General features: G+C 44.3%; 1 protein-coding gene across 4 annotated transcripts in view; it reads left to right on the forward strand.

Annotated features, from left to right (window-relative positions):
* ADGRD2 (adhesion G protein-coupled receptor D2) overlaps positions 1 to 26,577 on the forward strand; it is a 930,084-nt gene that overhangs the window by 844,524 nt on the left and 58,983 nt on the right. For 3 of the 4 annotated variants that reach the window (XM_077478839.1, XM_077478842.1, XM_077478841.1), the window contains one exon: positions 2,936 to 2,966. The exons of the other annotated variant lie outside the window; for it this stretch is intronic. In XM_077478839.1, coding sequence (XP_077334965.1) covers positions 2,936 to 2,966 — 31 coding nt within the window. The remainder of the gene's footprint in view (positions 1 to 2,935; positions 2,967 to 26,577) is intronic. 4 annotated transcript variants of the gene reach the window in all.

A 26,577-nucleotide genomic window follows, 5' to 3' on the forward strand; every position in this document is an offset into this window, starting at 1 on the left:
CACAGGCAGAGGCATGATGGGAGCTGTAGTTTTGCAACAGCTGGAGGACCACCAGTTGGAGACCCCTGGTATAAACCATAATTAATTAGCAATAAAACGATTAATAAATGTGCAAATATTTCAAAGAGTAAATAATCTGTGCTATAAAAAGTGCTTAGTGCAGAGTTAAACATCGACTATATGTCCATAAAGTGCTGAAAAGTGAATCCATATATGATCCAAAAAAAGTCAAAAAAAAAAAAACACATACAAAATATATATATCCAAACGTGATCAACAATGAATATCTTATCCAAGTGCACTAACAACCGATGTGCTCTTTCACCATATGGTCTGAGATCACTCACCACTAGAAGCAATGACTGGTCAAGTTATAAACCAGCAGAAGCGCTCTGTGCAAAACCATCCAGCTGGAAAGACACAATGCTGCTGCTCCCAACTCCCCTCTTGAATATAACTCAATCGTGCATGGGGTTTGTATGGGGAAGAGGAAGGAAAACATCCATAGCATAAAACCGATTAAAATTACTTATTTATTAATAAAAACATTTAGGAAGACTCACATGCAGTGGCAGCTGGTGAAGTTTAAGGATGGGGGGGCCGCCAGACCCCATCCTTCCTTTTGACCCCTCCCACTTCTCATAAGACACGCCTCTAATTATAATTGGGGGTGAGGCATTCATTTGTTGGCATGGCATAGCAAAAAATTGTCATGGTTTCAGCGAAATAGTGGGCGTGACTTAAAGGGGCATGGTTCTAAGGGGGTGTGGTTAAAGTCTGAGATGAAAGAGAGATGGAGAGAGAGGGAGTGAATGAGGGAGGGAGAGAAAGAGAGAAAGAGAGAGAGAGAGAGAGTGATGGGGGGACAGCAGGCCCAAATCCTTTACCACAATAGAAATATCTGTATTCCAGAAAGTTTAACAATCAGCAGTTAGATAGATACTCCAAACACCTGGTGTTAGCACTTCAATCATCCCGGCACCATGGTTGTTATGGTGTCCAGGATGTTTGAAGTGCATTATTTATATTATTACGATAATATAAAATGAAATCATTCAACTCACCATAATGAAGAATCAATGGGAGCCCTAAGTGTATCCTCCACCAGATGCCATCAGGTGCCCCCAGCAGAGTCTGTTCTTATATCAGGTGTCCCCAGCAGAGTCCTACCTTGCATCAGGTGCCCCCAGCATAGTTCCTTCTTACACAGTGCACTTAAAGGACATACACATATATATATATATATATATATATATATATATATATATATATATATATATATATATATATATATATATATTTTTAAGGGCCTTTTTCCAAAAAAAATTATTTATTTATTTTTATTTATTGTGACTACTGGACGGGCCGCCACTGCTCACATGTCACAAGTGTCAACCCGACACTAGGGAATAAGTGCGTCATAATCATATATGCCAATAATCTTTGGCTGCGATGAATAAGCCGTGAGTTCAAGCCCAGCAAGTGTCTTGCTTTTTCTGTAGTATAATTTTCAGTTTTTCACTAATTGGCTAACAGCTGCATTCTTTTCAATCCCTCAACCTCTCCAAAAATATCTCTGGTTCTGCATTCTCTTGTATTTTTTCATTTAAACAGACTGAAGGTCCTCTAATTTATCTCATCTGCTCAAGTCTCTTTTTTTTTAGGCCTTGTCCAGATGGATTTTTTATATGCTTGTGTGCTTTGGTGAATGCTACACAAATGCAAATATTCTAAGGACATAGACCAATCTATATTTCCACACATATGAGAAAATGTTGATGGATAGTGAGAGATTAAAATATAACATGCAATAGCTGGCTTTTTTCAGCATCTGTTGTGTAGGCAAAATGTTCTTGAAGGGTGCTAGGTGTGATCCTGGACTTTGAACTCTCCTTTCGTACCCACATCCAATTATTGTCCAAATCTTGCCACCCAAACGCTGCAACATGTCCAAAACATGCCCCTTCTTAACCAGCGTCACCACAAAGCCTCTTATTCACTCCCTGGTTATCTCTCCTCTTGATTACTGCAACTCCATCCTCATTGGATTACCTTTACATAGGCTATAACCCCTTCAGTCCTTCATGAATACTGCCCTTCCACACTACCAACTGTTCAATGTCTGCTACCCCTCCCTGCCGATCTCTCCATTGGCTTCTGATCACCCAACAAATACAATTCAAAATACTAACAACATACAAAGCTATCCACAACTTGGACCTTAGTTACATTACTAACCTTGTCTCAAAACACCAACCAAACAGTTCTCTTCAGTCCTCCCAAGACCTTACCACCTATCATGCTCGCCTACAGGAATTCTTCAGAGCCTGTCACATCCTCTGAAACTCCTTACCCCAATCTATCCTACTATCTTCTACTCAGTCCACCTTCCCTGAAAACCCATCTCTTATCCTGCCTCAATCCATCAACCAAACTTTTACTTTCTCTATCAGCTAATCACCGTTTTTACCGTTTTTACCTTTTGCATCACTTGACTCTCCCTTTTCGATTGAAGGCTCTAAAGAACAGGACCCTCCTATTCCTCTTCTATTGAATTGTATTGTAACTGTATTGTTTGCCTTAATTTTATAAAGAGTTGTGCAAACTGTTGGCACTATGTAAATCATGTAAAATAATAATAACAATTTGTTATGAGCTGGGAAAATGGGGGAAGGGGGTTCTTATACCGGCCATGGGGTAGTGGGTTGTGTTGCAACAGGTAGCATGGAGGCTTTTGTTTGGTTTACAAAATGATGCCATCAGTGCATTCTGATCCTCCTATGAAGTACACAGTATATACTCACACGTGTGTGTGTGTGTGTGTGTGTGTGTGTGTGTGTGTGTGTGTGTGTGTGTGTGTGTGTGTGTTTGAGTGAACTGGAAGGCACATTGTACTAAATATTTAAATGTATTTTTCTTTGTGTTCATTTCCTAGGCAGTAGAACTCACATCTTTCAAAACGTCAAGTAAGTCACTCTGTGCATTTATTAACACTAGGGCCAATTTACTGAAATGGGATAAAGGGAACTACTAATCAAGCTACAGTATCACAATACACGTGTTGAAATGAATCAAATATTTCTATATGAGGCACCACTTTTGCATGCCTTAAAAGCCATAAATGAATAGTGCTGTATTTATTGCTCTCTCTCTCAGCTGTCACACTCTCTCTCTCTCTCTCTGCTGTCACTTTTCTAGTGCAGTTTTAAAAACAGTAGATTAGTTATTATGAGCAACCTTAATAAAAATGAAAGAGTATGTTACCCTAACATTTCATATTCCTGATATGTGTCTGCTGTACCATGTACTTGTTTAAAAAAAGTAGTATCATGTTCTTTTTGCATTGCTTGGTTTGTGTGAAATATTCAGTGATCCTGCCAGTCCTGCCGCTTTCCTATTTCAAACTGACCACACTAGGAAAGAGAGCACATCCATCTCAGCGTGGTCAGTTTTCTGGTTGTGTTCGGGGAACAGCCTGTCTGGAAATGTAGAAGGGTAGTTCCGCGCTATGGATTAAATGGCGATTGTGTATAGCTGCTGCCTCCACTTAAACAACTACCTAGGTACTGTAGATGTTAGGGTATAGTAGAGATTGTAGTGGATGTAGTGATGCCTGCTAGTAATAGGTATATTAATACAAACTCCAGTATGGGTTTTAATCAATAAACATGTGCAACAAACTAGTGGTATGACCAATAAGAGTATTACACCATAACAAAACCAATCTTATAAAATATACGTTAACTAGAACTTCAATATATAATTCATGTACTATTAAATCAATAAAGGTGCCAAAAAACTTAGTAGTGCAAAAATAGCATTTTTTAAAGTGATAAGTGCTATAATTCATAAATGGTGGTTTGGTGGAAAGTGACATGTGCTTAGAAGATATTAGTACTTGATGTAATGTTGCAAAGGTATTGCTTGAACCATATAATTGTGCTTCACAAAATCACAGGATACCTAATAACCATGCGATGTGTCAGTGTGTGTCAGTGTCTTCACTTGTGCTAACCCTTGTATACCACATTCACCAGAAAGCTCTCCCCTCTAGGGGGTATCCAGCATTCACAGCACCGATGGCTGCATGTAGGTTCCCATTGTAAGAATGTAGCTGTTACTCCTTGCTCTTTAACCACTTCAGACCCAGAAGGATTAACCCCCTTCATGGCCAGGCCATTTTTTGCAACACTGCACTGCGCTTTTTTCCCACAATAGGGCTTTCTTTCGGTGGTATTTGATCACTGGTTTTTATTTTTTGAGCTATAAACAAAAAAGGAGCGACAATTTTGAAAAAACAAACAAACAATATTTTTTAATTTCTGCTATAAAAAACACCCAATAAAAACAATTTTTTAAATATAATTTCTTCATCAGTTTAGGCCAATATGTATTCTGCTACATATTTTTGGTAAAGTGGGATATTTTTATGGAATTTTTATTGATTTATTTTTTTTACTAGTAATGGCTGCGATGAGTGACATATAGTGGGACTGCGACATTGCTGCAGACAAATCAGACACTAAGTGACACTTTTGACACTTTTTTGGGTGACCGGTGACCCTAATACAGTGATCAGTGCTAAAAAATATGCACTGTCATTGTACTAATGACACTGGCAGGGAAAGGGTTAACATCAGGGGCAATCAAGTTCAATGTGTCCCTAGGGGGTGCTTTCTAACTGTGTGGGGGTGGTTGTACTGTAAGAAGACAGAGATATGTGTTCTTGCTTAGCAGAAACACAAGATCTCTGTCTTCTCCTATTACAGAATGGCAATCTGCCTTGTTTACATAGACAGACTGACATTCTGTTTGCCTGGGAAACGATTGGCGGGTCCGGCCGGACCAGCTGATTGGCTCCCACTGTGTTCAATCACAGCGGGGGTGGGATGTCAGCAGCATGTGTGCGTGCCCCAGACCCAGAAGATAAAATCACGTACAGCTACGCGATTTCACGCTTAAGGACCACCCTGCTGCAGTATATGTACGTGGGGCAGTCCTTAAGCAGTTAATCTCCACTGCACCAACAGTCTCATAAATGTATAAAAATGATAAAGATATCCATAGCGTAATTCCGTAAATCAAATTTATTAAAAATAGTGCATTCACATTTGTTAAAACAATGCCAGACAGTTTGTGTATAAAAATTAGTAAGGCTGGGATGCGGATACACTCCACGAACTTGAAACCGGAAGTGATGCAATGACACTGTGGCTCTGCCCTATGCGTTTCATCACTCAACCGTCATCAGGAGTCGCCAATAGCATGCCTGACCGCCAATGATTAGACACTTCTCCCCAGCAGCCATTCACTGGGAAGATCCGTGTGCTGCTGTTTCTTCAACTCCCCAAGCCCCTTAATAGAAGATAATGTGATCACTATAAAAAAGGAATGATTATATTTATATAGTGTGTGTGTATGTATATATATACTTACATACATATATATATATTTATGTATTTATATATATTGTGGTAGTGTGGTACCCCACCAGTGTATGGACCCAGTATTTTCAACCAGGCGGGTTGAGGGGCTCCAGGGAGCTTGCAACATTGGGAGGAAACTGACTATTCAGTTTCCTCATTATTTACTAAATTCTGTTTTGGGATCTGGAGCCCGGGGATTTCGTAGTGATCTGGGTGGGATGAAATCCCCAATCCTGGGTCCAGATTTTGGGATTCACCAGCACACTGACTGGTCAGGTGTGTGTTGGTCTATTTCTAGACACCTGACCATGGTTCTGGGCTCCACCCTCCCGAGGAGTCCAGGCAAGCAAGGGAGAAGCATGCATGTCTGCATGGTGTAGTCAGAAGGCCCAAAGCTGTGGGATGAGCAGTGAGGAAGAGTAAAAGAGGTACAGTTCGTGATCTCTGTTATATGGCCAAGAGGGCTGAAGCGTAAAGCCCAAACGGCAGTACTGCTGACCATAAAGCTTGGTACTTTTCGTTTACTACTACTGCTGTGAAATTGAAACCCCTGCGTGGGAATTATTGATGGACATTTTCTTTTCTTTTTTTTAAATAAAAGTGGGTCATATAGCCCTGAAATTGAGTTTCTGGTGTGGATTGGTCTCGCTAGTGGGTGCTACACTTGAGTTAAACAATCCCCAACATTACAATATATATATATATATATATATATATATATATATATATATATATATATATACCCCTTTTCCCCCACCTTTGGGCAGGCTCGCATTTTCCCGGGTTGTTGGGCTTCTGTCTCTTGGAGAAGGATGCTGTGGGTACTACACCCTGAAGAAAATCCTCAGTACACAAGTACCACTCCACGAGGGCCACCAATTCATTGGCATCTGTAGGATCAGCTCTCCCGGCAAACTGCTGTATAGGGGTTGGGAGGGCTCTCACAAAGCGGTCTCCTACGACTCTCTCCAAGATTTGGGCTGGGGAGATGACCTCTGGCTGTAACCACAGCCGTGTGAGGTGAATGAGGTCGTACATCTGGGACCTTGCAGGTTGGTCCACCTTAAATGGACGCGCTGAGCTCTCACAGTCATTGTTACGCCAAGGCGGGCCAGAATCTATGTTTTCAGAGTTTCATACTGCCGGGCCTCAGCAGCATTTAGATCATAATAGGCCTTCTGTGGGTCTCCAGTCAAAAAGGGGACAAGGGCCTCAGCCAATTGCATTGTCCACACGTAGGACTTTGTTAAATTGTTAATCAGGGACTGTACCTGACTCTGTATGAGCTTATTGAACTCCTTCTGTTCCTGCTTGGCCGCTTGGGTAGTAGTTATCAACAAGCCGTTAGTTTCTTGTTGGTCTATGCATTCTTGTACCAGCTGTTTGATTAGTTCCTCCATTCTCTTATCAGTTTACTGGTACCAGTGAATTAAGAGCGTTGGCTCTTATTTTATTTATTTATTTTATTTTTCAAAAATGCCACTACAAGAGTATAGTCTCTGGGTCTTGTGCCCGCTTCAAGCCACCAATCGCATGGCATCAGATTCAAGGCAGGGACAAACTCACAATCTCTTTAGGAAAACACCATGTTTAATGCACAGGATATTTCCAAACAGAAGAAAAAGGGCATCTTGCCATCAATCAAACGAAAATAAACTTCTGCTCTACCCAGCCTTACTGTGTCCATAGTCTGACCAGTCCTTGGTTATGTAGTAAATGTCCTTCAAAACAAAAACACTTTGCATCCAAAGTTAGGGAAAACAAGCAGCTATGCTCCTAGTTGCCTCCTCACATGGAGACACACACTCTCTCCCTGAGAGTAAGGCCGCGTACACACGCGGGGACTGTTCGCTCAACTTTGTCCGCTGAACAGTGTTTCAGCGGACAGTCCGCTCGTGTGTGGGCTTCAGCGGACAGTTTCAGCGGACAGTTTGACGAACAAAGTTTTTCGGAAATCCCGAAAAACTGTCCGCTAAAACTTGGTTTGAGCGGACAGTCCCCGCGTGTGTAGGCTTGTTCGTCAAACTAAGTTCCGCGCATTCTCAGAAAGAATTTATATGCCGAAGGTTGCATTGCAGTGTATAGGACGTCGTTTTCTAGTCCCGTCGTACGTGCCGTTCACGTCATCGCGCACGGTTTCAGCGGACTGTTTGTTCGTCGTGTGTGGCCAAGTCCGTCCATGCTAATTTTGAGCGGACTGTCCGCTGAAACTGTTTGACGAACAAAGTTGAGCGAACAGTCCCCGCGTGTGTACGCGGCCTTAGGACCAGCAGCCTTAATCAAGACCTGAAAGGAAAACATAAAACTGCAGTCCACGGACTTGGGAGTCTGTCCCCCAGAGCTCTATCAGACTCTCAATAAAACCAGCCCCGGAACAGACTTTAACAACACAGGGTAAAGAACTATCCTTCTTTACCCTGAAGTCTTTGCTGGTATTACCTTAGATAGTAAATCTAAGAATCCGTGGAGGAACATATATCCCACCAATTACTTTTCCTGTCATTTTACCTTGTTTCACCGGCCCCCCCTGCTACAATATACCCAAAGGTGTTCTATTGGGTTGAAGTCAGGACTCTGTATTAACCAGTCAAATTAATACACCCCAAACCTACTCATCCATGTCTTTATGGACCTTGCTTTGTGCACCGCTGTTCAGTCGTGTTAGAATAGGAAGGACCATCTCCAAACTGTTCCAAAAAAGTTGGGACCATTAAATCGTCCAAAATTTCTTGGTCTGCTGATGACTTAAGAGTTCCCTTCATTGGAACTAAGGGGCTAAGCCCAATCCCTGAAAAACAACCCCGCACCATAATTACCCCTCCACCAAATGATTTGGACTAGTGCACAAAGCAAGGTCCGTAAAGGCATGGATGAGTGAGTTTAGAGTGGAGAACTTGGCTGGCCTGCACAGCCTACCCAGAAGAGTTGAAGCTGTTATAGCTGTAAAGGGTGGGCCAACTCAATACTGAACCCTATGGACTAATGCCATGTCATTCCAACAACAAAATCCATGGATTCGTTCCGACGGATGTTGGTTCAAACCTGTCTTGCATACATACGATTACACAAAGTTGGTCGGAAATTGCGAACGTCAAGAACACGGTGTCGTACAGCACGTATGGCGACCCGAGAAAAATGAAGTTCAATCGCCAGAAGGACTTTTCTGCTTGATTCTGAGCATGCGTGGGACTTTGTGCATCAGAATTGTGGATTTTGTTGTCTGAAAATTTTTAGAACCAGATCTCAAATTTTGTGCGACGGAAATTCCGATGCACACGGTCAGAATTTCAGAAAACAAGCTCCTAGCGAATATTTTCCATCTAAAAATCCAACCATGTGTACAGGGCATAAGACTGGCATGCCATTAAAGTTCAAGTGAGTGTAAAGACAGGCATCCAAATTAACAATATAGTGTATGTACTGTATATATATATATATATATATATATATATATATATATATATATATATATATATATATATATATATATATATATATATATTACCAAAAGTATTGGGACACCTGCCTTTACACGCTCATGAACTCTAATGGCATCACACCAAAGAATCGTTTAGAACACAGGACTAGAAAAAGGAAGTTTAATAGCCAGTAGCTGCCCTTACGTCATTTTTGGTTCATCAGAACAGCATACAGATGAACGCTTTTCGCGATAGGAATTGATTCCTTCGGAAAGATTTAAAACATGTTCTATTTCTAGGTCCATCAGAATCCGTCTGACTTTTGCTGCCAGAAAGTCCGACCGTGTGTAGCTATAACAGCTTCAACTCTTCTAGGAAGGCAGTCCACATGGTTTGGGAGTGTGTCTATGGGAATGTTTGACCATTCTTCCAGAAGTGCATTTTGTGAGGTCATTGTGTTCTGGTGTAAGCCAGCACTAAATCTGGCCAGACACAGATTTCTTGGTTTCCCATTCAGTCTGCTACAAACGTGGATATTCTGCTCCAGCCTGTTGTTAAAATGCCCGAACTGCTTGTACATTTGACTGGATGCAGGCAATGTTCAAACAAAAATATTCTGACTGGCTTTTTCAATCAAGGGATGTTGGGCAGGAGGCGGCTGTCGGGACCACCCATTGAGCGAATTTTGGCTTGTTCATCAATATCCAAAATTCTCCCATGTATGGCTAGCTTCATTTTTAAAAAGCAGGGTTGTAAATTAAGCAGAGCTTCTGTTGGGAAATATAAAAAAGATGCATATCAGTGGCGGCTGGTTGTCAATATTTTGGGGAGCAGCAAACAGACCTGGCCCTTTCACTTGCAACCCCATCCCCCTCTGCCGCCTCTTGATCCACTCACACTAAGACTCCTAAGTAGGGATGAGCTGAACACCCCCCGGTTCGGTTCGCACCAGAACTTTCGAACGGACCCCAAATTCGAACGAACTTTAGAACCGCATCTATGGGACTCGAATGTTCGAAATGAAAAGTGCTAATTTTAACGGCTAATATGCAAGATACTGTCCTAAAAAGGGTTTGGGAACCTGGCTCCTGCCCCAGGGGACATGGGTCAATGCCTAAAATGTTTTTAAAAATGGCCGTTTTGGCGGGAGCACTGATTTTAATGACGATTAAAGTGAAAAAAAAAAGTGAAATATTCCTTTAAATATGGTGCCTGGGGGGTGTCTGTAGTATGCCTGTGAAGTGCCACGTGTTTCCCGTGTTTAGAACAGTCCCTGCACAAAATGACATTAAACGGAAATAACACCATTTAAAACTGCTTGCGGTTTTAATGTTATATCTGGTTCCTGCAATATGGTTGAAAATCATTGAGAAAAATGGCATGGGTAGCCCTCCCTGCCCATTACCAGCCTATTTGGGTCTTGTACGCATATTAAGGGGAACCCTGTACCCAGTGGCGGAACTACCGCCATAGCGACACACGCGGCCGCTACGGGGCCCGCAGCTGAGAGGGGCCCGTGGGAAGGAAGAGGAATGCATACTGGGGGGGGGCGAGCACCGCCCGCACGGTCCCCCAGACAGCGGAAGTGAGGAGAGGAAGAGGCAAGCTGTCTATACGAGCAGAGAGCTGTAATAGCTTTCATTTGAATGTCCTGTGTTCCCGGGGCTCACCGTCACATAGCCCCACCTCTTGGCCCGGTACCTTTGATAGACAGAACATCGGTCCAATGCGGGACATGTGACGTCATCAAAGGCTCTGGGCCAAGAGGTGGGGCTATGTGACGGTTCTCTGCTCGTACAGACAGCTTGCCTCTTCCTCTCCTCGCTTCCCCTGGCTGGGGGACCGTGCGGGCGGTGTTCGCCCCCCCACGCTGAGGCAGCCCCACGCTTGCCAGCAGCCATTTGAGGGCTCCAGTATGCATTGGCTCGCCTCTTCCTCTGCTCAGGTGAGGCTGCATTGTGACTGTACATTCATTCAGCATTTCTCTAGTTGTTAAATTCTAACATTAGTCATTGGTTATGTAAAGGAAAATTACCAGATCATTTAGAGCTTTACAAATGCTGATCTTTTAATTCGTGCTATATGGTAATTTTTTGAATTGGCAAAGAAACCAATGTTTGAAAAAAATGTTATGTCTAAAGAGCATGTAATGTATAGTGCATTTTTGCATGTAGGAAATATCTTCACTACATATTTCTGATTTTTTATTTTTTTTTACAGCTATAAAAGGTAGCAGTATTAGTGTTTGCGTTTTTTAAACGATAACTTAAAGCGGGAGTCCGCCGTTTTTTTTTTTTTTTTAGTTTTTTTTTTAAAGCCAGCAGCTACAAATACTGCAGCTGCTGGCTTTTAAAATAATGACACTTACCCGCCCAGCACGCCCGCGATATCGGCACCCGAAGCCAATCTCTCAATCGTCTCTCGGGTGCTGCCGCCGCCATCTTGGGTATGGGAATCAGGAAGTGGAGCCTTGCGGCTTCATTTCCCGGTTCCCTACTACGCATGCGCGAGTCGCGCTGCGCAATAAGGATGGTCCCCGCTGTCTCTAGGATCTGTGTGTTTCCCAGCAGACAGCGGGGGACCTTCGGAAAGGGGCATAGCTTCTGCAGATATCTATGCCGAAAGTGGGTGCAGATACCTGTACTGTACAGATACCTGCACCCCCCTCCCCCCTGAAAGGTGCCAATTGTGGCGCTGGAGGGGGGAAGGGTTCCAATGAGCGGAAGCTCCACTTTAGGGTGGAGCCCGCTTTAATTTTTCACTTAGAATGAAAATGAGGGAAAGAAAAAAAATCGCTGGGTTGATTGGTTGAAAAGGGACAGTTGGTAGATTCAACCCTATAATGAAAATTCACACTTTTATTCTATCAAAGTAAAGGTATAAACCTCTGCCAAATACAATGGGGCTGATTTACTAAATGAGTAGAGAATGTTTACTCTCAAAAGTGGTTATGCTAAGCCAGCCTTTCTCAGCCTTTTTAACACAAAGGAACCCCTCAAATAACTTTTCAGTTTCAGAGAACCCCTGCTAAAAAATGACTATATCTACAACTCATGATATACTAGTATGATGGTCAGTGGGATGAATGCTCCTTACACTTGTGGTCATTGGGAAGAATTCCCACCTTACAGATAGCTAAAAAGATCAATGGTGTCAGTGGGAACTTATCCGAGACAGAAATTAATCAAGGAACCCATAGCAACCTCTGGAGAAACCCTAGTTGATAAACCCTGTGCTAGGCTACGGTTTAGTAATTCCTTTATTAATATTATAGTGTAGCACCCTCTACCTTAGGTAAGTACGTGCTAGGTGTAGGTTTTGTGTAAGCTGCCAGCGCAGGTAAATTTAAGAAGGCCTATGCTGTGAGCTAGGTCTGTTTGTTTTGATCTGGGGGCAGGGGAGTGGTTTAGTATAGCAGCAGGTGACTGATATGTGCCTCAGTTCTTGGGTGCCTCCTCTGTTTCCAGGGAGAAGGTTCTGGAAAAGGGGCATGGCAGAGAGCTGGAGTGCCATGAGGTGCATGTGGGAGCTTCGACCAATCCCCAACTAGGACTCCTTCATATACCCATGGTCAACCTGCTGTGGGAGGAGTTGTCGGCTGGATAAACTGGATGATGGAGTGTTAGACTGTTGTGTCTGAGGGAACCCCCTTTCTTGGGGGGGGGGGTACCTCAGGCAGGGTGCTCGGGGCTGGGAGGGAGCCTCTCCTTACACGGTTATGGAGAGGTGTCTGGGAACAGGAGCCAGAAAGGACAGCTGGTCAGCACGTCCTGAGTAAAGTCATTCAGGAGGGATCCAGGCCAGGTATCGGTGAGTGGAAATCACAGTGGAAAGCTCTGGAAGAGACATGCCAGAAGTTGGATGTAGAGCCAGAGCCCCCCACTCTGAGGCAGTCCCACGCTTGCCAAAAGCCATTTGAGGGCTCCAGTATGCATTCCTCCTCCTCCCCGGTAGTTCCGCCTCTGGCTCGCCTCTTCCTCTGCACCGGTCACGCTGCATTGGGCACCAGTCACGTTGCATTGGGCACAGGTGAGGCTGCATTGGGCACAGGTGAGGCTGCAATGGGCACAGGTGGGCACAGGTGAGGCTGTATTGGGCATGAATCACGATGCATTGGGCACAGGTGAGGCTGTATTGGGCACGGGCAGACCATGCTGCATTGGGCACAGGTGAGATCACATTGGGCACAGGTGAGGCTGCATTGGGCATGGGACATTCTGCATTGGGCACAGACAGGTCATGCTGCATTGGGCACAGGTGAAGCTTCATTGGGCACAGGTCACGTTACAATGGGCACAGGTGATGCTGCATTGGGCACAGGCCACACTGCATTGGGCACAGGTGAGGCTGTATTGGGCACTGGACACGCTGCATTGGGCAGTATTGGGCACAGGTGAGGCAGTATTGGGCACGGGCAGGCCACGCTGCATTGGGAACAGGCAGGCCACATTGGGTACAGGTGAGGATTATTGAAGCGCTAACACCAGCTGTTTGTAGTATCTTTATCTGTTGATTGTTAAACTTTCTGGAATACGTATATTGCTATTGTGGTGTAGGATCTGGGCCTGTTGTCCCTCTATCCCTTTTCTTTGCTTCCTTCCTTCCTTATTCATCTCAGACTCGAACCACACCCCCTTTGAGCCACGCACGAACCACATCCACTATTTAATTTAAGCCCCAACATTTTTTGTGGGGGGGGGGGGGGGGCATATAACATTTTGCTATGGGGCCCTGTGATTTCTAGTTACGCCCCTGCCTGTACCCATATTAAAAAAAGGAAATGCGTGTGGCCCCCAGGCCCTATATACTCAGAACAGCAGTATACAGGCGGTGCAAACAAGACAGGGACTGTGTAGGTTTGTTGTGTTAAGTTGAATCTGTTTGTAATTTTCAACTGGTACATTTTTAAAGTGTAGCTCCAGTCAAAAAAACTATTTTTAAGCTTTTTGGAAAACATAGGGAAGGGTTATCACCCCTGTATAATTTGTTTTGTCGTACATCTTTTTTCATCTCACTTGCTGTTGTCTCCTTCCGTTTGCAAGTAGGAGATGTTTGTAAATTGGATGTTTGAAAGTAGGGGCCTGCCCTATATGCTCTGCAGAAATGGCGGAACAAGGTGTTGGTTTTAAAAGGCACCTATTTGAATAGGTGAAAGAAATAAGTGATGTGTATAAATAACAATATGAACGAGTGAATACAAAAGTTCATGAAATGTTTGAGAACTTTCATGAACTTTTGTATTCACTCGTTCATATTGTTATTTATACACATCACTTATTTCTTTCACCTATTCAAATAGGTGCCTTTTAGCGCAGCATTTATTGTATTTATGTTATGTGGACTTGGTTTGTTTGTATACTAGCAGCTGGGCTGTGTTCCTCACAGAATATTTTATAGTTTTTTTCACTTTTCTTTTCACTAGTTTATGTTTGAATTAGCGCTGTGTTTTTGCTTTTGTTTTAAGGTGTTGGTTTTGCCACAACATTGTAAGCCCTCAAAGTGACTCTTGGTGGGCGCTGGAGCGCCCTGCTGTGAACGATTATATCAAGAATTGTAATTACATGCCATTGTTGAACAGTGGTAGAAAAATTGACCTTTGGTGGTTGTGGTGCTGGTGCCACAACACTATAAGTCCTCACCGTTACTCTGGGTGGGCACAGGAAGGGGCCCTCCTGTGAAATATTATATCAAGAATTGTAATTACATGTCCCTGTTAAACAGGGGCAGAAAAATTTGGCCTTAGGCACTGCTGCTGGTGCCACCACACTGCAACCTCTTCCATATACTCTAGTTTTATTGCAGGAATTAGCCCTGCTGCAAAGCATTGCATCAAAAATTGTAATTAAACGCCCCTGTTAAACAGAGGCAGAAAAATTGGGCCTTAGGCACTGGTGCTGGTGCCACCACACTGCAACCTCTGCCATATACTCTAGTTTTATTGCAGGAATTAGCCCTGCTGCAAAGCATTGCATCAAAAATTGTAATTAAACGCCCCTGTTAAACAGGGGCAGAAAAATTGGGCCTTAGGCACTGGTGCTGGTGCCACCACACTGCAACCTCTGCCATATACTCTAGTTTTATTGCAGGAATTAGCCCTGCTGCAAAGCATTGCATCAAAAATTGTAATTAAACGCCCCTGTTAAACAGGGGCAGAAAAATTGGGCCTTAGGCACTGGTGCTGGTGCCACCACACTGCAACCTCTGCCATATACTCTAGTTTTATTGCAGGAATTAGCCCTGCTGCAAAGCATTGCATCAAAAATTGTAATTAAACGCCCCTGTTAAACAGGGGCAGAAAAATTGGGCCTTAGGCACTGGTGCTGGTGCCACCACACTGCAACCTCTGCCATATACTCTAGTTTTATTGCAGGAATTAGCCCTGCTGCAAAGCATTGCATCAAAAATTTTAATTAAACGCCCCTGTTAAACAGGGGAAGAAAAATTGGGCCTTAGGCACTGGTGCTGGTGCCACCACACTGCAACCTCTCCCATATACTCTTGTTTGATTGCAGGAATTAGCCCTGCTGCAAAGCATTGCATCAAAAATTGTAATTAAACGCCCCTGTTAAACAGGGGCAGAAAAATTGGGCTGATGGCATCAACCAGAACCAGAAATGTTCTTCCAACATATCAGCGGAGGAGGAAGAGGATAGACAATCAACATAACAGGACAGTCACTCAGCATCAGCATAGGCAGTCTTGAAGGGATGTGATATTTCAAAAAAAATTATTCTGTTACATCAGCTTCAGGTGCTTGGTAGCTGTGGGTGATCCAAGACTGATTCATCTTGATGAAGGTCAGTCGATCAACTGATTCGGTGGACAGGCGCACCCTGTGATCGGTAACAAAGCCACCAGCAGCACTGAAGGTGCGTTCCGAAAGAACGCTGGATGCAGGACAGGCCAGTAGCTCAATTGCATACTGTGCAAGCTCTGGCCAGTGATCCATCCTCAAGACCCAGTAAGCCAGAGGATTTTCGGTGGGAAAGGTGTCCAAGTCTGACCTTGCCCCTAGGTATTCCTGCACCATGTAAATCAGACGCTGGCGATGGGTGCTGGAACCGATCATACCTTGGGGCTGCGGACTAAAAAATTGTCTGAAAGCATCAGTCAGACGGCCACCTTCTCCACCGCTCCTTCTGACCGATGCCTCAGCAACACGTTGTCCAGGACCAGGAGTTTGTAACCTCCCAGTCTCTGGGAACGCGTTGCACAGACCTTTCTGCAAGGCCTCCCGGAGATGTCTCATCCTCTGCTCCCTCTGCGATGGCAAGATAAGGTCGGCAACCTTACCCTTGTACCGTGGATCAAGGAGAGTGGCCAGCCAGTAATGGTCCCTCTCCTTGATCCGAAGAATACGAGGATCCTTCCGCAGGCTTTGCAGGATCAGGGAGGCCATGCAGCGTAGGTTAGCTGAGGCATTCGGTCCGGAGTCCTCTGGGTCACTAAGGACAACATGATCCGCAGCTACCACCTCCCAGCCACGTAAAAGTCCACGTGTTTCTTGGGACTGTAAATCATCCCTACAAGACTGCTGCTGCTGCTGCTGCTGCTGATGCTGAGTGCCAGCCTCCACCTCCATGCTGACACAATCATCCTCCTCCTCCTCTTCCTCCAACGGAGCACCGCTGGTTCTGAGGACAGAGCACTGGAAGAGGCCATGGAGGAAGAAGAAGAGGAGGGGGTGGAGGAGAGAGGTGTGTCATAACCAATAGTAGCATTTTGGAGGCGTGGTGGCGGAACAACCTCCAACACTACTGCACCTTGCCCTGCATCCTTCCCAGCTGCCAGAAGAGTGACCCAATGGGCCGTGAAAGACAGGTAACGTCCCTGTCCATGCCTGCTGGACCATGAGTCAGCGGTAATATGCACCTTACCGCTGACCGCCCTGTCCAGCGAGGCAAGGACATTGCCTTCCACATGCCGGTAGAGAGCCGGAATCGCCTTCCGTGAGAAAAACTGGCATTTGGGGACCTGCCACTGAGGAACCGCACATTGTACAAACTCACGGAAGGGGGCCGAGTCTACCAACTGAAAAGGCAGCAGTTGAAGTGCTAGCAATTTAGCCAAGCTAGCATTCAACCGCTGGGCATGTGGATGGCTGGGAGTGAACTTCTTTCGCCGGTCCAGCAGCTGGGGCAGGGACATTTGCCTGCTATAATCGGACGTGGGTCGGACCGCTAGCAGAGTTCCCGGAAGCACTTGGCTGTGACACACCTAATTCTACACCTTCATTCCTCTCAGTGCAGGTTTCAGAGAAGACTGAAGGTCTAGTGGGGTTGGAGATGCCAGCTGATGAGGAGCAAGGAGAGGTCCACTTTGTTCTTTGGTGTGGGTCTTTGAGGTACGCTTGCCAACGAGCTGCATGGCAGGTCAACATATGTCTGGTCAAGCATGTGGTGCCCAAGCGGCTGATGTTTTGGCCACCTGAGATACGCTTGAGACATATGTTGCAAATAGCAGCGGTGCGATCTGATGCACTCGTCTCAAAAAAGGCCCACACCAAAGAACTTTTAGAATAACGCGCAGAGGCAGCGCTCTGCACAGGCGGAGCTCTGTGGTGTGATTCAGTCGGTGTGCTGCCCCTAAGCTGGCCCCCGGAGGGCATCCTGCCTCGTTGGACATGTGCCTCCTCCTCCTCCTCCTCCTTCCAGGCACCCACGTGGAGTCAGTGCCCTCATCATCCCCTCCCTCTTCATCGCTGTAGCAAACCTGGCAGTATGCTGCAGCTTGTGGAACATGACTGCCAGATTGCTGTCCTTCTTGAGCATCCCCTCTCTCTGCGCTCACGCTACTGCCTTCCTCTAGCTGAGTGTCATCATCAGAGCCCACAAAACACTGGGCATCCTCCTGGAGCATGTACCCAACACTGTGCTCAAAGAGTTCAGGAGACTCCTCAGGAGGACGTGGTGGGTCTAGGGAAGGAGTCACTGATGATGACATTGAGAGGAGGGAAGACGATGCGTTGGCAGCTGCTTTGCTAGTACCCTGAGACTGGGTGAGAGAGGATGAGGAGGATGAAGAGGGCTTGGTCATCCACTCTACCAAGTCGTTGGCATGTTGCGGTTCAACATGTCCAGCTGCCGAAAAGAAGGACAAGCGTGTCCCATGGCCACGTGCTGATGACAATGCACCGCGTCCACGACCAGCACTGTTGTCTCTAGACACAGAGCCTGCTTGCCCTCTTTTATCGGCTCGCGCCTGTCTGCCTCTCCTTGCTTGCCTTCCAGACATGGTAATGGCCTGAAGGGAGTTGGGTAAAAAAGCAGTTGGGTAGTGTATATTGTGCTGGAGGCACACAACACCCACTAACTCCTGCAGATGCCTTTATTATAGAACACCAGAGATAAAGGTGTATATACAGCTTTATACTGTGCTGTGCTGGAGGCACACACAACTTCCAATAACTCCTGCAGATGGCAAGTGGTCTCAAATAGAGAAGAGCTATGTAGGTGGATATAGCGGTATGTACTGGGTACAGAGCACGCAGATAGCATGCACTATCTCCTAACACTACTGACTGCAAGCTCTATTATAAAAGATAGATCACTAGCTATATAGGTGAGGTGAATATAGCGGTGTATACTGCGGTCAGGGCACGCAGACAACAACCACTACACAACAGCAAGATCAAAAATCGTCCAAAAACGATCGGTGTGTACTGTGTTGAAGGTACACAGAACATCCACTAACTCCTGCAGATGCCTTTATTATAGAACACCAGAGATAAAGGGGTATATACAGATGTATACTGTGCTGTGCTGGAAGCACACACAACTTCCAATAACTCCTGCAGATGGCAAGTGGGCTCAAATAGAGAAGAGCTATGTAGGTGGATATAGCGGTATGTACTGGGTACAGAGCACGCAGATAGCATGCACTATCTCCTAACACTACTGACTGCAAGCTCATTATGTAATCACTAGCTATATAGGTGAGGTGAATATAGCGGTGTATACTGCGGTCAGGGCACGCAGACAATAACCACTACACAACAGCAAGATCGAAAATCGGCCGAAAACAATCGGTGTGTACTGTGTTGAAGGTACACAGAACACCCACTGCTTCAGACGCCAACACACTACACAAGGCCGCCGCGCTGGCGGCCTTATATAGTGTGGGGCGTGCACTACACAGCCTGAGCTATGATTGGCCACAGGCATCCTGCCTGTGGCCAATCATGGCTCTCCTCGCTGCTGGCGCTTGGCCAAGCATGCGGGGTCACAGTGCATGCTTGGCCAATCATGAGCCAGCAATGCACTGCGCCATCGCAGTGCATTGTGGGCCGTGAGCGCCACACGAATTTGGCGCGAACGGACCAAAATGTTCGGACTTCGCCGAACGGACGAACAGCCAATGTTCGAGTCGAACGTATGTTCGACTCGAACACGAAGCTCATCCCTACTCCTAAGACTCCTGGCAAATCAGGTCTCAGGACCCGCTTCCTGATTGGCTGGGAGGAGAAGCAGGAAGACATTAGCGAATATTAATTCGCTAGTGTCACACAAGTGGTTAGGCACCCTTTTTGAAGCCTCCAGCTCTAATCACGTGCTTCAAAAAAAAAACACATTGAAATCCATGCATCCGGCACCCTGCATGGCGATTAGGGGCCGGGCGCATGGATTGGGGGGGCAGTGCCCCTGCATCCCTAATGGATAGGGTTCACTCATATGGGGTGCCAGGAGTGATAAAAGGATCCAGTTCAGCTGTTGTCCCTCCCTCCTACCCAAACAAGGACATGCAGCTGCTTGGGGCTGTACACATGCTTTGCTTTGTAGCTGTGAAAAAATGAAACCCCTTGTTAGAAGAGCTGCAGCGCAACTGCCCTGTAATTACGTGCAAAGATTTTGCCCTTTGAGGGTTAAAACAGGCAGTGAGGTAGTGAGATATTATTATTGTTTTATTCTTCCAATATATTTGTTATTTTATTGTGTATACATGGCTCCGGTGAGAATCTGGAATTAGCTTTTTGTGGTGAAAATAAAATATTTGCAAAAAAAAGAGGTAGTGAGATATCACCTCCTGTCCACTAGCCTCTGAAAAGCAATAAATTGCCGATCACCAGTAGCACTTAACCCCTTACTGCCCCCCCCCCCCCCCCTTTAAATAAATGCTATTATGTCCAGTTCTCCATGTTGGGAAGGCCTAATTAAAATCCTGCTAGTTTCAGCTACAGCAGGCTTCAGAGAACGCTTGAGTCTGGGTTCACACCTAAAAGGATCTTTCGCACAGCAGGGGTCCGGTGTGCCCTGGCTCACCATTTTCAGGTCTGATTTCAGCCTGAATTTTGGGCTGAATTCAGACCTGAAATAGACCAAAAAAAGCACACGTTTTTCCTGCAAATCGCACCGGGCCTGCTGTGGAGATATGTGAACTGGCTCCATAGAAAGCCAGTCACATTGTCCTGCTATGCAAATTTCCCCACATCCAATTCGTATAGATGCGAACCAAGCCTTAATCTCCCGCAGTCCACTACATAGCTTAATTAGAGACCCTGCCTGATCCATAGCCACTTTAGGGGATGACAGATTATGAGATCAGCATTATCTAAATCCAATCTTTAGCTGTGGCCTCTGCTTTTTTTCAGGCTTTTTTTCTTAACTTTTTTTCTCCACTATTTTCACCTGCTAATTCTGCAAAAAAAACATCTCCTGTAATAATTTCCTGTCCACACTTTGTCTATTGTATCTGTGGGGACATCCATGGCTGTTACCCAGGCTGGACCACAACAATGTTTTCCTTTGTTCATCTTAATTACATGGTGGATTGATGGGGCAGAGGTTATACTAGGGGTATTCAATTAAAAATCAATGAGGTCCGGTTGCTAAAATTTTCTTTGGGCTGAGGTCTGCGTGCCCCTTAACATAAAATGTGCCCATCAGTGTGTCCCTTAACATAAAATATGCCCATCAGTGTGCCCTTAACATAAAATATGCTCATCAGCATGCCCCTTAACATAAAATATGCTCATCAGCATGCCCCTTAACATAAAATGTGCCCATCAGTCTGCCCCTATATTAAAATATGCCCATCAGTGTGCCCTTGTAAAGTAAGGGGCATGCTGATGGGCACATTTTATTTTAAGGGGCACTCTGGTAGGCAATGTTGTTGTGCCCATAAAAAAGGGAATCTTAACATAAAATTTGCCAATCAGCGAGTCCCTTAACAGAAAGTTTGCCCCATATACCTTGAGGGCAGGAGTCAACACAGGTTGCAAGTTACAGGGGTGGGAGCTGCAAGATACCATACCTTGCAAGGAGTGAGAGCTGGGAACTGTGAGCAGAGGGGGGGGGGGGGCTGGGTGCACACGTGACGTCACGCCTCAACTCGCTGCCCGGCAGGGAGTGAAAGCCGGGAGCTGCGGTCAGCAGCGGGGGGGCAGAGCACGCATGCAAGGTGACCCGCAGTCCTAGAAACTGCTTAGATGTGGTACTACACTGGTGGCCTGATGGTATTTGGACCGCGGGCCATCATTTATTGATGGCTGGTATAGAGACTTATGAAAGTCTTATCTAGAGAAATTCTACATTTACCGTTATATTAACTGCTGCAACACATCTATTCATTTTATAACCCTTTTTACATGTCATAAAGAAATAAGTAAATTAATCTACAATAACCTACTCATAAATGACCATTATATTCAGCTTCTTACTGGATGTCATATCTTAGCTTTTATAAGTCTTAAAGAGCCTTGTGTGGCTCCTGAATAAACGCAGAAGCCAAGCAATATTCCAGGGTCCAGTAATATCAAGTTTCCCAACATGCTTTGCATCTCCCGAAGACTCCAGAGCAGACCTGGAAAATCAACATATTTCTGTATCTCCAACTCTCTCATGGAGCTGAATGAGAGCAGTAATGTCAGTGTTATTGCTTTTAGAGCAGGAACAGCAATGGTAGGGGGAAGATAGAGGTGGGGGGAGGATGAGTAATACTACCTTTCTTATTGTTCCCCACATGATAGCGTGGGCAGCCAGAGTGGGGAATAAGCATGACAGCTCATGAGATAACAAAGGTTTTATTGAGAGATTGCAGGCGATTTTAGTATAAGGGGTCAGGCTTAACGGTTTAGAGAGCACTAATAATATAGTACTCTAGCATAGCAGTAAAAAGCAGATTACATTTTTCTTGAGAGAATGTCAGAGTGGAGTAGCTATATGATCAGAGTAATTGGAAGAGACTGTGGTGTTCTTTTCATTGTTTAGAAAAGCGATTCAGTCATTCTCTTTTCTTTTTTTTTCATGGAGCTCCACAGTGCAGTGCTTGTGGAGACCCTGAGAGCACAAAAAATGAACCGTGAAATCACAGCACACAAAAAAGTGCATGACAAACACTTTCACCTCATTATTTCCAAGGTTGCTTGTTTAGCCCTCCTACATTTCCCAATTTGGGGTCTACACCCAAGGCAGCAGAAAGTGGCTGGTTATCTGTTCCTGGCAGCCAAACAAATGATAGGGAGAGCCTGGTAAAAAAAACTGTGGTTCTACTTTAGGAGGGAAGGGCACTATGAATCCAATTTGAGTCAATGAAAATATGTCCAGCATTTTGTATGATCCCCAAGACATGGCTCAATTATTCCCTTCCATCCATAGACTCAGGTAGCCTGAGTGCCCTGTGACTTTTTTGCAGAGTTTTTGGCCTAGTCTGAGGGGTTGGGCTCTGACCCTCCCCCCACCCCCAAACTTTCTCTTTTCTTTTCTTTCCTTATTTTCTTTGACTCCCTCTGTTTCTTTTTTCATGTAGGCCACAGATCCGTTCCACAACATAAGTGCAGGCTCCTGTGTCCTGCACCCTTCATCTCTGTTAGGAAAAATAAATAAACCACATAAAAGAGTGATGAAGAGTGAAAAGGGGCATAAAACAATGTATTTATCCCTCTTCCTAGATACTCAAAACCCTTTCTTACTTTCACATCCCCTATCACCTGAGGCTTAGACTTTTTGCCCTGGGACTCAGCAGGCTTATGTTCTTCTATTGTTTTCTCTTAGGCTGGGTTCACACTGCAGCGATGCGGGAACGCCGCGAATCCGTGGCAGGTTCCCGCATCGCATGCCTCCCGGCGGCAGTTCACACTGCCCTATGCGAACTGCTGGGAGTGTCAGTGAAATGTTAATGACACCCCCAGATCAGTTCGCATATCGCAGTGCGATCTGCAAACTCGAACAGGAATCGGATCGCATGGTGTGAACACCCATGCGATCCAATTCTGCTGCGGACCAAAAAAAGGGTCCTGTGGGAGTTTGGGGCGGGTGCGATGCAAATTCAGCCATACTATCTGTATGACTGAACTCGCATCGCACAGGTGCGAAGCACATCCGGTTCTCGTAGCCGCAGCAGTGTGAACCCAGCCTTAAAGTTTACTGTATAAAAAAAATTGCAACTGGCATGTATGGACAGTATAGCAAATTGCAGACCCTCCATAATATACAGGCAGCATAAAATCTTCAAGAAGTGAAATAAAATATAGTTTATTACAAATTGTCTCATTACAGAGAATGTTGTTCTTTGTTTTCTTAGAAGTGAAAAGACAAGGCAAAACAAAAACTTCTAGCAGGATGGTAGATAGGAGGGGAGTATACAAGCACATACCACATACACAAAACATCAAATATGTATACCACAAAGTACAGAGCATGACGACATAGTAGATATGATGTTTAAATTTTGTTGATCTGTGGCCCAATGGATCGTTGGTCTACATGTTTCACAGGAACGCCCTCTTCACCAGGACCATATATATCATCTAAATCAGTAGTCTCCAAACTGTGGCCTATTCTGCCAACTGTAAATCAATAATGAGGCAGCATTTCTCCCACTGACACCAACAATTGGGCAGCATTTCTCCCACTGACACCAACAATGGGGCAGCATTTCTCCCACTGACACCAGCAATGAGGCAGCACATCTCCCACTGACAACAATAATGGGGCACTATTCCTCCCTATGATACCAACAATGGAACACTATTCCTCAGCTTAATACTGAATGTGACAATGTTTACTCCCCCTGATGGCAGGATAATTACCACTCCCACTGGCCAATTTCTGCCCCCCCCCCCAAATTCGGAAGGACAATAAACTGGCCCTTTGTTTAGAAAGTTTGGAGACCCCTGATCTCAGTCATTCAATACATGTAGCTCTGACTATAAAGAAAACACAAGAAAAACAAATCAAAATATTTTAAGTACATATATACTGTATATAAGGTTCACAAAATAATGTGACCATCTCCAATAGGGACAAAAGATAAAGAAGAAAAGGGCAAAGAAAGAAAAAAAGGGGGAAGGGATGTTATAAAAAATTATATTTGTGTATATATATATACATTCATATTATAATTTATGCATGCCATACCTTAATCCAAATAAGATAGGTACAATGAATACAAAGTATTCATACCCCTTGAAATTATCCACATTTTGTCATGTTACAACCAAAAACATAAATGTATTTTATTGAGATTTTATGTGATAGACCAACACAAAGTGGCACATAATTGTGAAGTGGAAGGCAAATTATAAATGTTTTTCAAAATGTCTTACAAATAAATATTCATGTATTCAGCCCCTCTGTGTGAATACTTTATAGAACCACCTTTTGCTGCAATTACAGCTGCAAGTCTTTTGGGGTATGTCTCTAGCAGCTTTGCACATCTGGAGAGTAATATTTCCACCCATTCTTCTTTGCAAAATAGCTCAAGCTCTGTCAGGATGAAGAGTGTTTGTGAACAGCAATTTTCAAGTCTTGCCACAGATTCTCAATTGTATCTAGGTCTGGACTTTGACTGGGATATTCTAACACATAATTATGCTTTGATCTAAAACATTCCATTGTAGCTCTGGCTGTATGTTTAGGGATGTTGTCCTACTGTAAGGTGATTTTTTTTATTACCTAACCCTGCTTTAAACATTTCCACAAATGTATTTACTAAGATTCTCTAACAAACCTCTAAGGGCTTCACGGGACAGCTGTATTTATACTGAAATGAAATTAAACACAGATGGACTCTATTTACTAATTGGATGACTTCTAAAGGCAATTGGTTCCTCTAGATTTTAGTTAGGAGTATCAGAGTAAAGGGGGCTTAATACAAATGCATGCCACACTTTACAGATATATATTTATTTATTTATTTATTATTTAAAACATTTTGAAAACCATTTATCATTTTCCTTCCACTTCATAATTATGCGCCACTTTGTGTTGGTCTAGCATATAAAATCCCAATAAAATACATTTACGTTTTTGGTTGTAACATGTCAAAATTTTGAAAATGTCAAGGGGTATGAATACTTTTTCAAGGCACTTTATATGAAAAAGCTTAAAATCAAAGAAGTAAGTCTCCAGAATTACACCTGTTGGCCATTGGTGAGGTATAATGAATAAAGTAAAAAAAAAGGACTTCCCATATATGAGGGATAAATACATGGAGAAATTATAGAAAATATTAAAAAAAAAATATCCACTCTTACCATAGAAAAGGGTTCAAGCAAAATCCAATGTTTTAATTATGTAGTATAAGTGGTTGCTGTATATGTATAGGCCATATGAGGTTTAGGATGTACCAGCTGCTTGGGGTGGGTGTATAAGAGATTTACCCGCCATCAGACACCTTAAAAACATATAAATATAAACATAATGTATACAACTGGGGAATATACTGTATGTAATTAATTAGCAAACTATCCAAACAATGATTCCAAAGCCAAAAATGTGGAGATATAGCTAGTGAAGTGCCACTGACCAATTGGCGTGGCTATTCAAGAGCATAATTTTGAGCCCTTAAAACCTTTACACTGTTGAAAGAAAAAGGGGGAGTATAGGATGGGAATAAAGCGAGCCGCGGTAATAACTTATATGTGTAGTAACCTTTATTGATAAGACAAATAATCCAATAGAGAAAAAATTAAAAAGACAGCACACGATCATTAAAAATAGGGCAATGTTGCCTTTAAATAGTACATACACCCAGGTTCTCTCAGGCAATCAGTACATATTTGTGTGATAGAAGGTCAGGTTGTGGTGAATAGCAGGAAACCTTAGTGGTGTCAGCTATTCTACGGCTATACAACCTCCCTTAGGATGTCTGCTCACTTTATTCCCCTCCTCCCTCTTAGAACTATGGGCTTTCCCCCAATTTTTGCTTTATACTTCTCTTGTGTGAGGGAGTTTGAAGGGTTAGGTGCCATCCAAGACTGGGTGAGACGATATTACCTACTTTGCTGGCACATAGATTGACCCAGCACTTGGGCACCAACGGTACTTATATTTTTTTATATAGAGTAAAGGATGGCCCTCAAGATCTCTTTAGGGATACCAGTGAAATGGATGACAATGCAACCCCCCACTTAAGCCGCGTACACACGGGCGGACTGTCTGGCCAACTTAGTCCGTCAGACATTCCGATGGACAGTCCGTCCTACTTTCGAATGAACGGACTTGACCACACACGGATGCAAAACAGTCCGTCGAAAGTTTGCGCGATGACATGTACAGCACGTACGACGGGACTAGAAATAGGAAGTCCAATACACAGCAATGCAACCTTTCGCCGTGTAAATCCTTTCTGAGCATGCGCCATACTTAGTCCGTCTAACTAGCCTACTCACGAGCGGATTGTCCGCTGAAACCAAAGTCTGATGGACAATATTACGGAAATTCCGAAATACTTAGTCCGCCAGACTGCACGCTGAAAAAGTCCACTGAAGCCCACACACGAGCGGACTGTCCGCT

Source organism: Lithobates pipiens, unplaced genomic scaffold (assembly GCF_037356315.1).
Source record: "Lithobates pipiens isolate NorthernLeopardFrog02 unplaced genomic scaffold, aLitPip1_a1.2 Scaffold_1, whole genome shotgun sequence".
Taxonomy (NCBI): domain Eukaryota; kingdom Metazoa; phylum Chordata; class Amphibia; order Anura; family Ranidae; genus Lithobates; species Lithobates pipiens.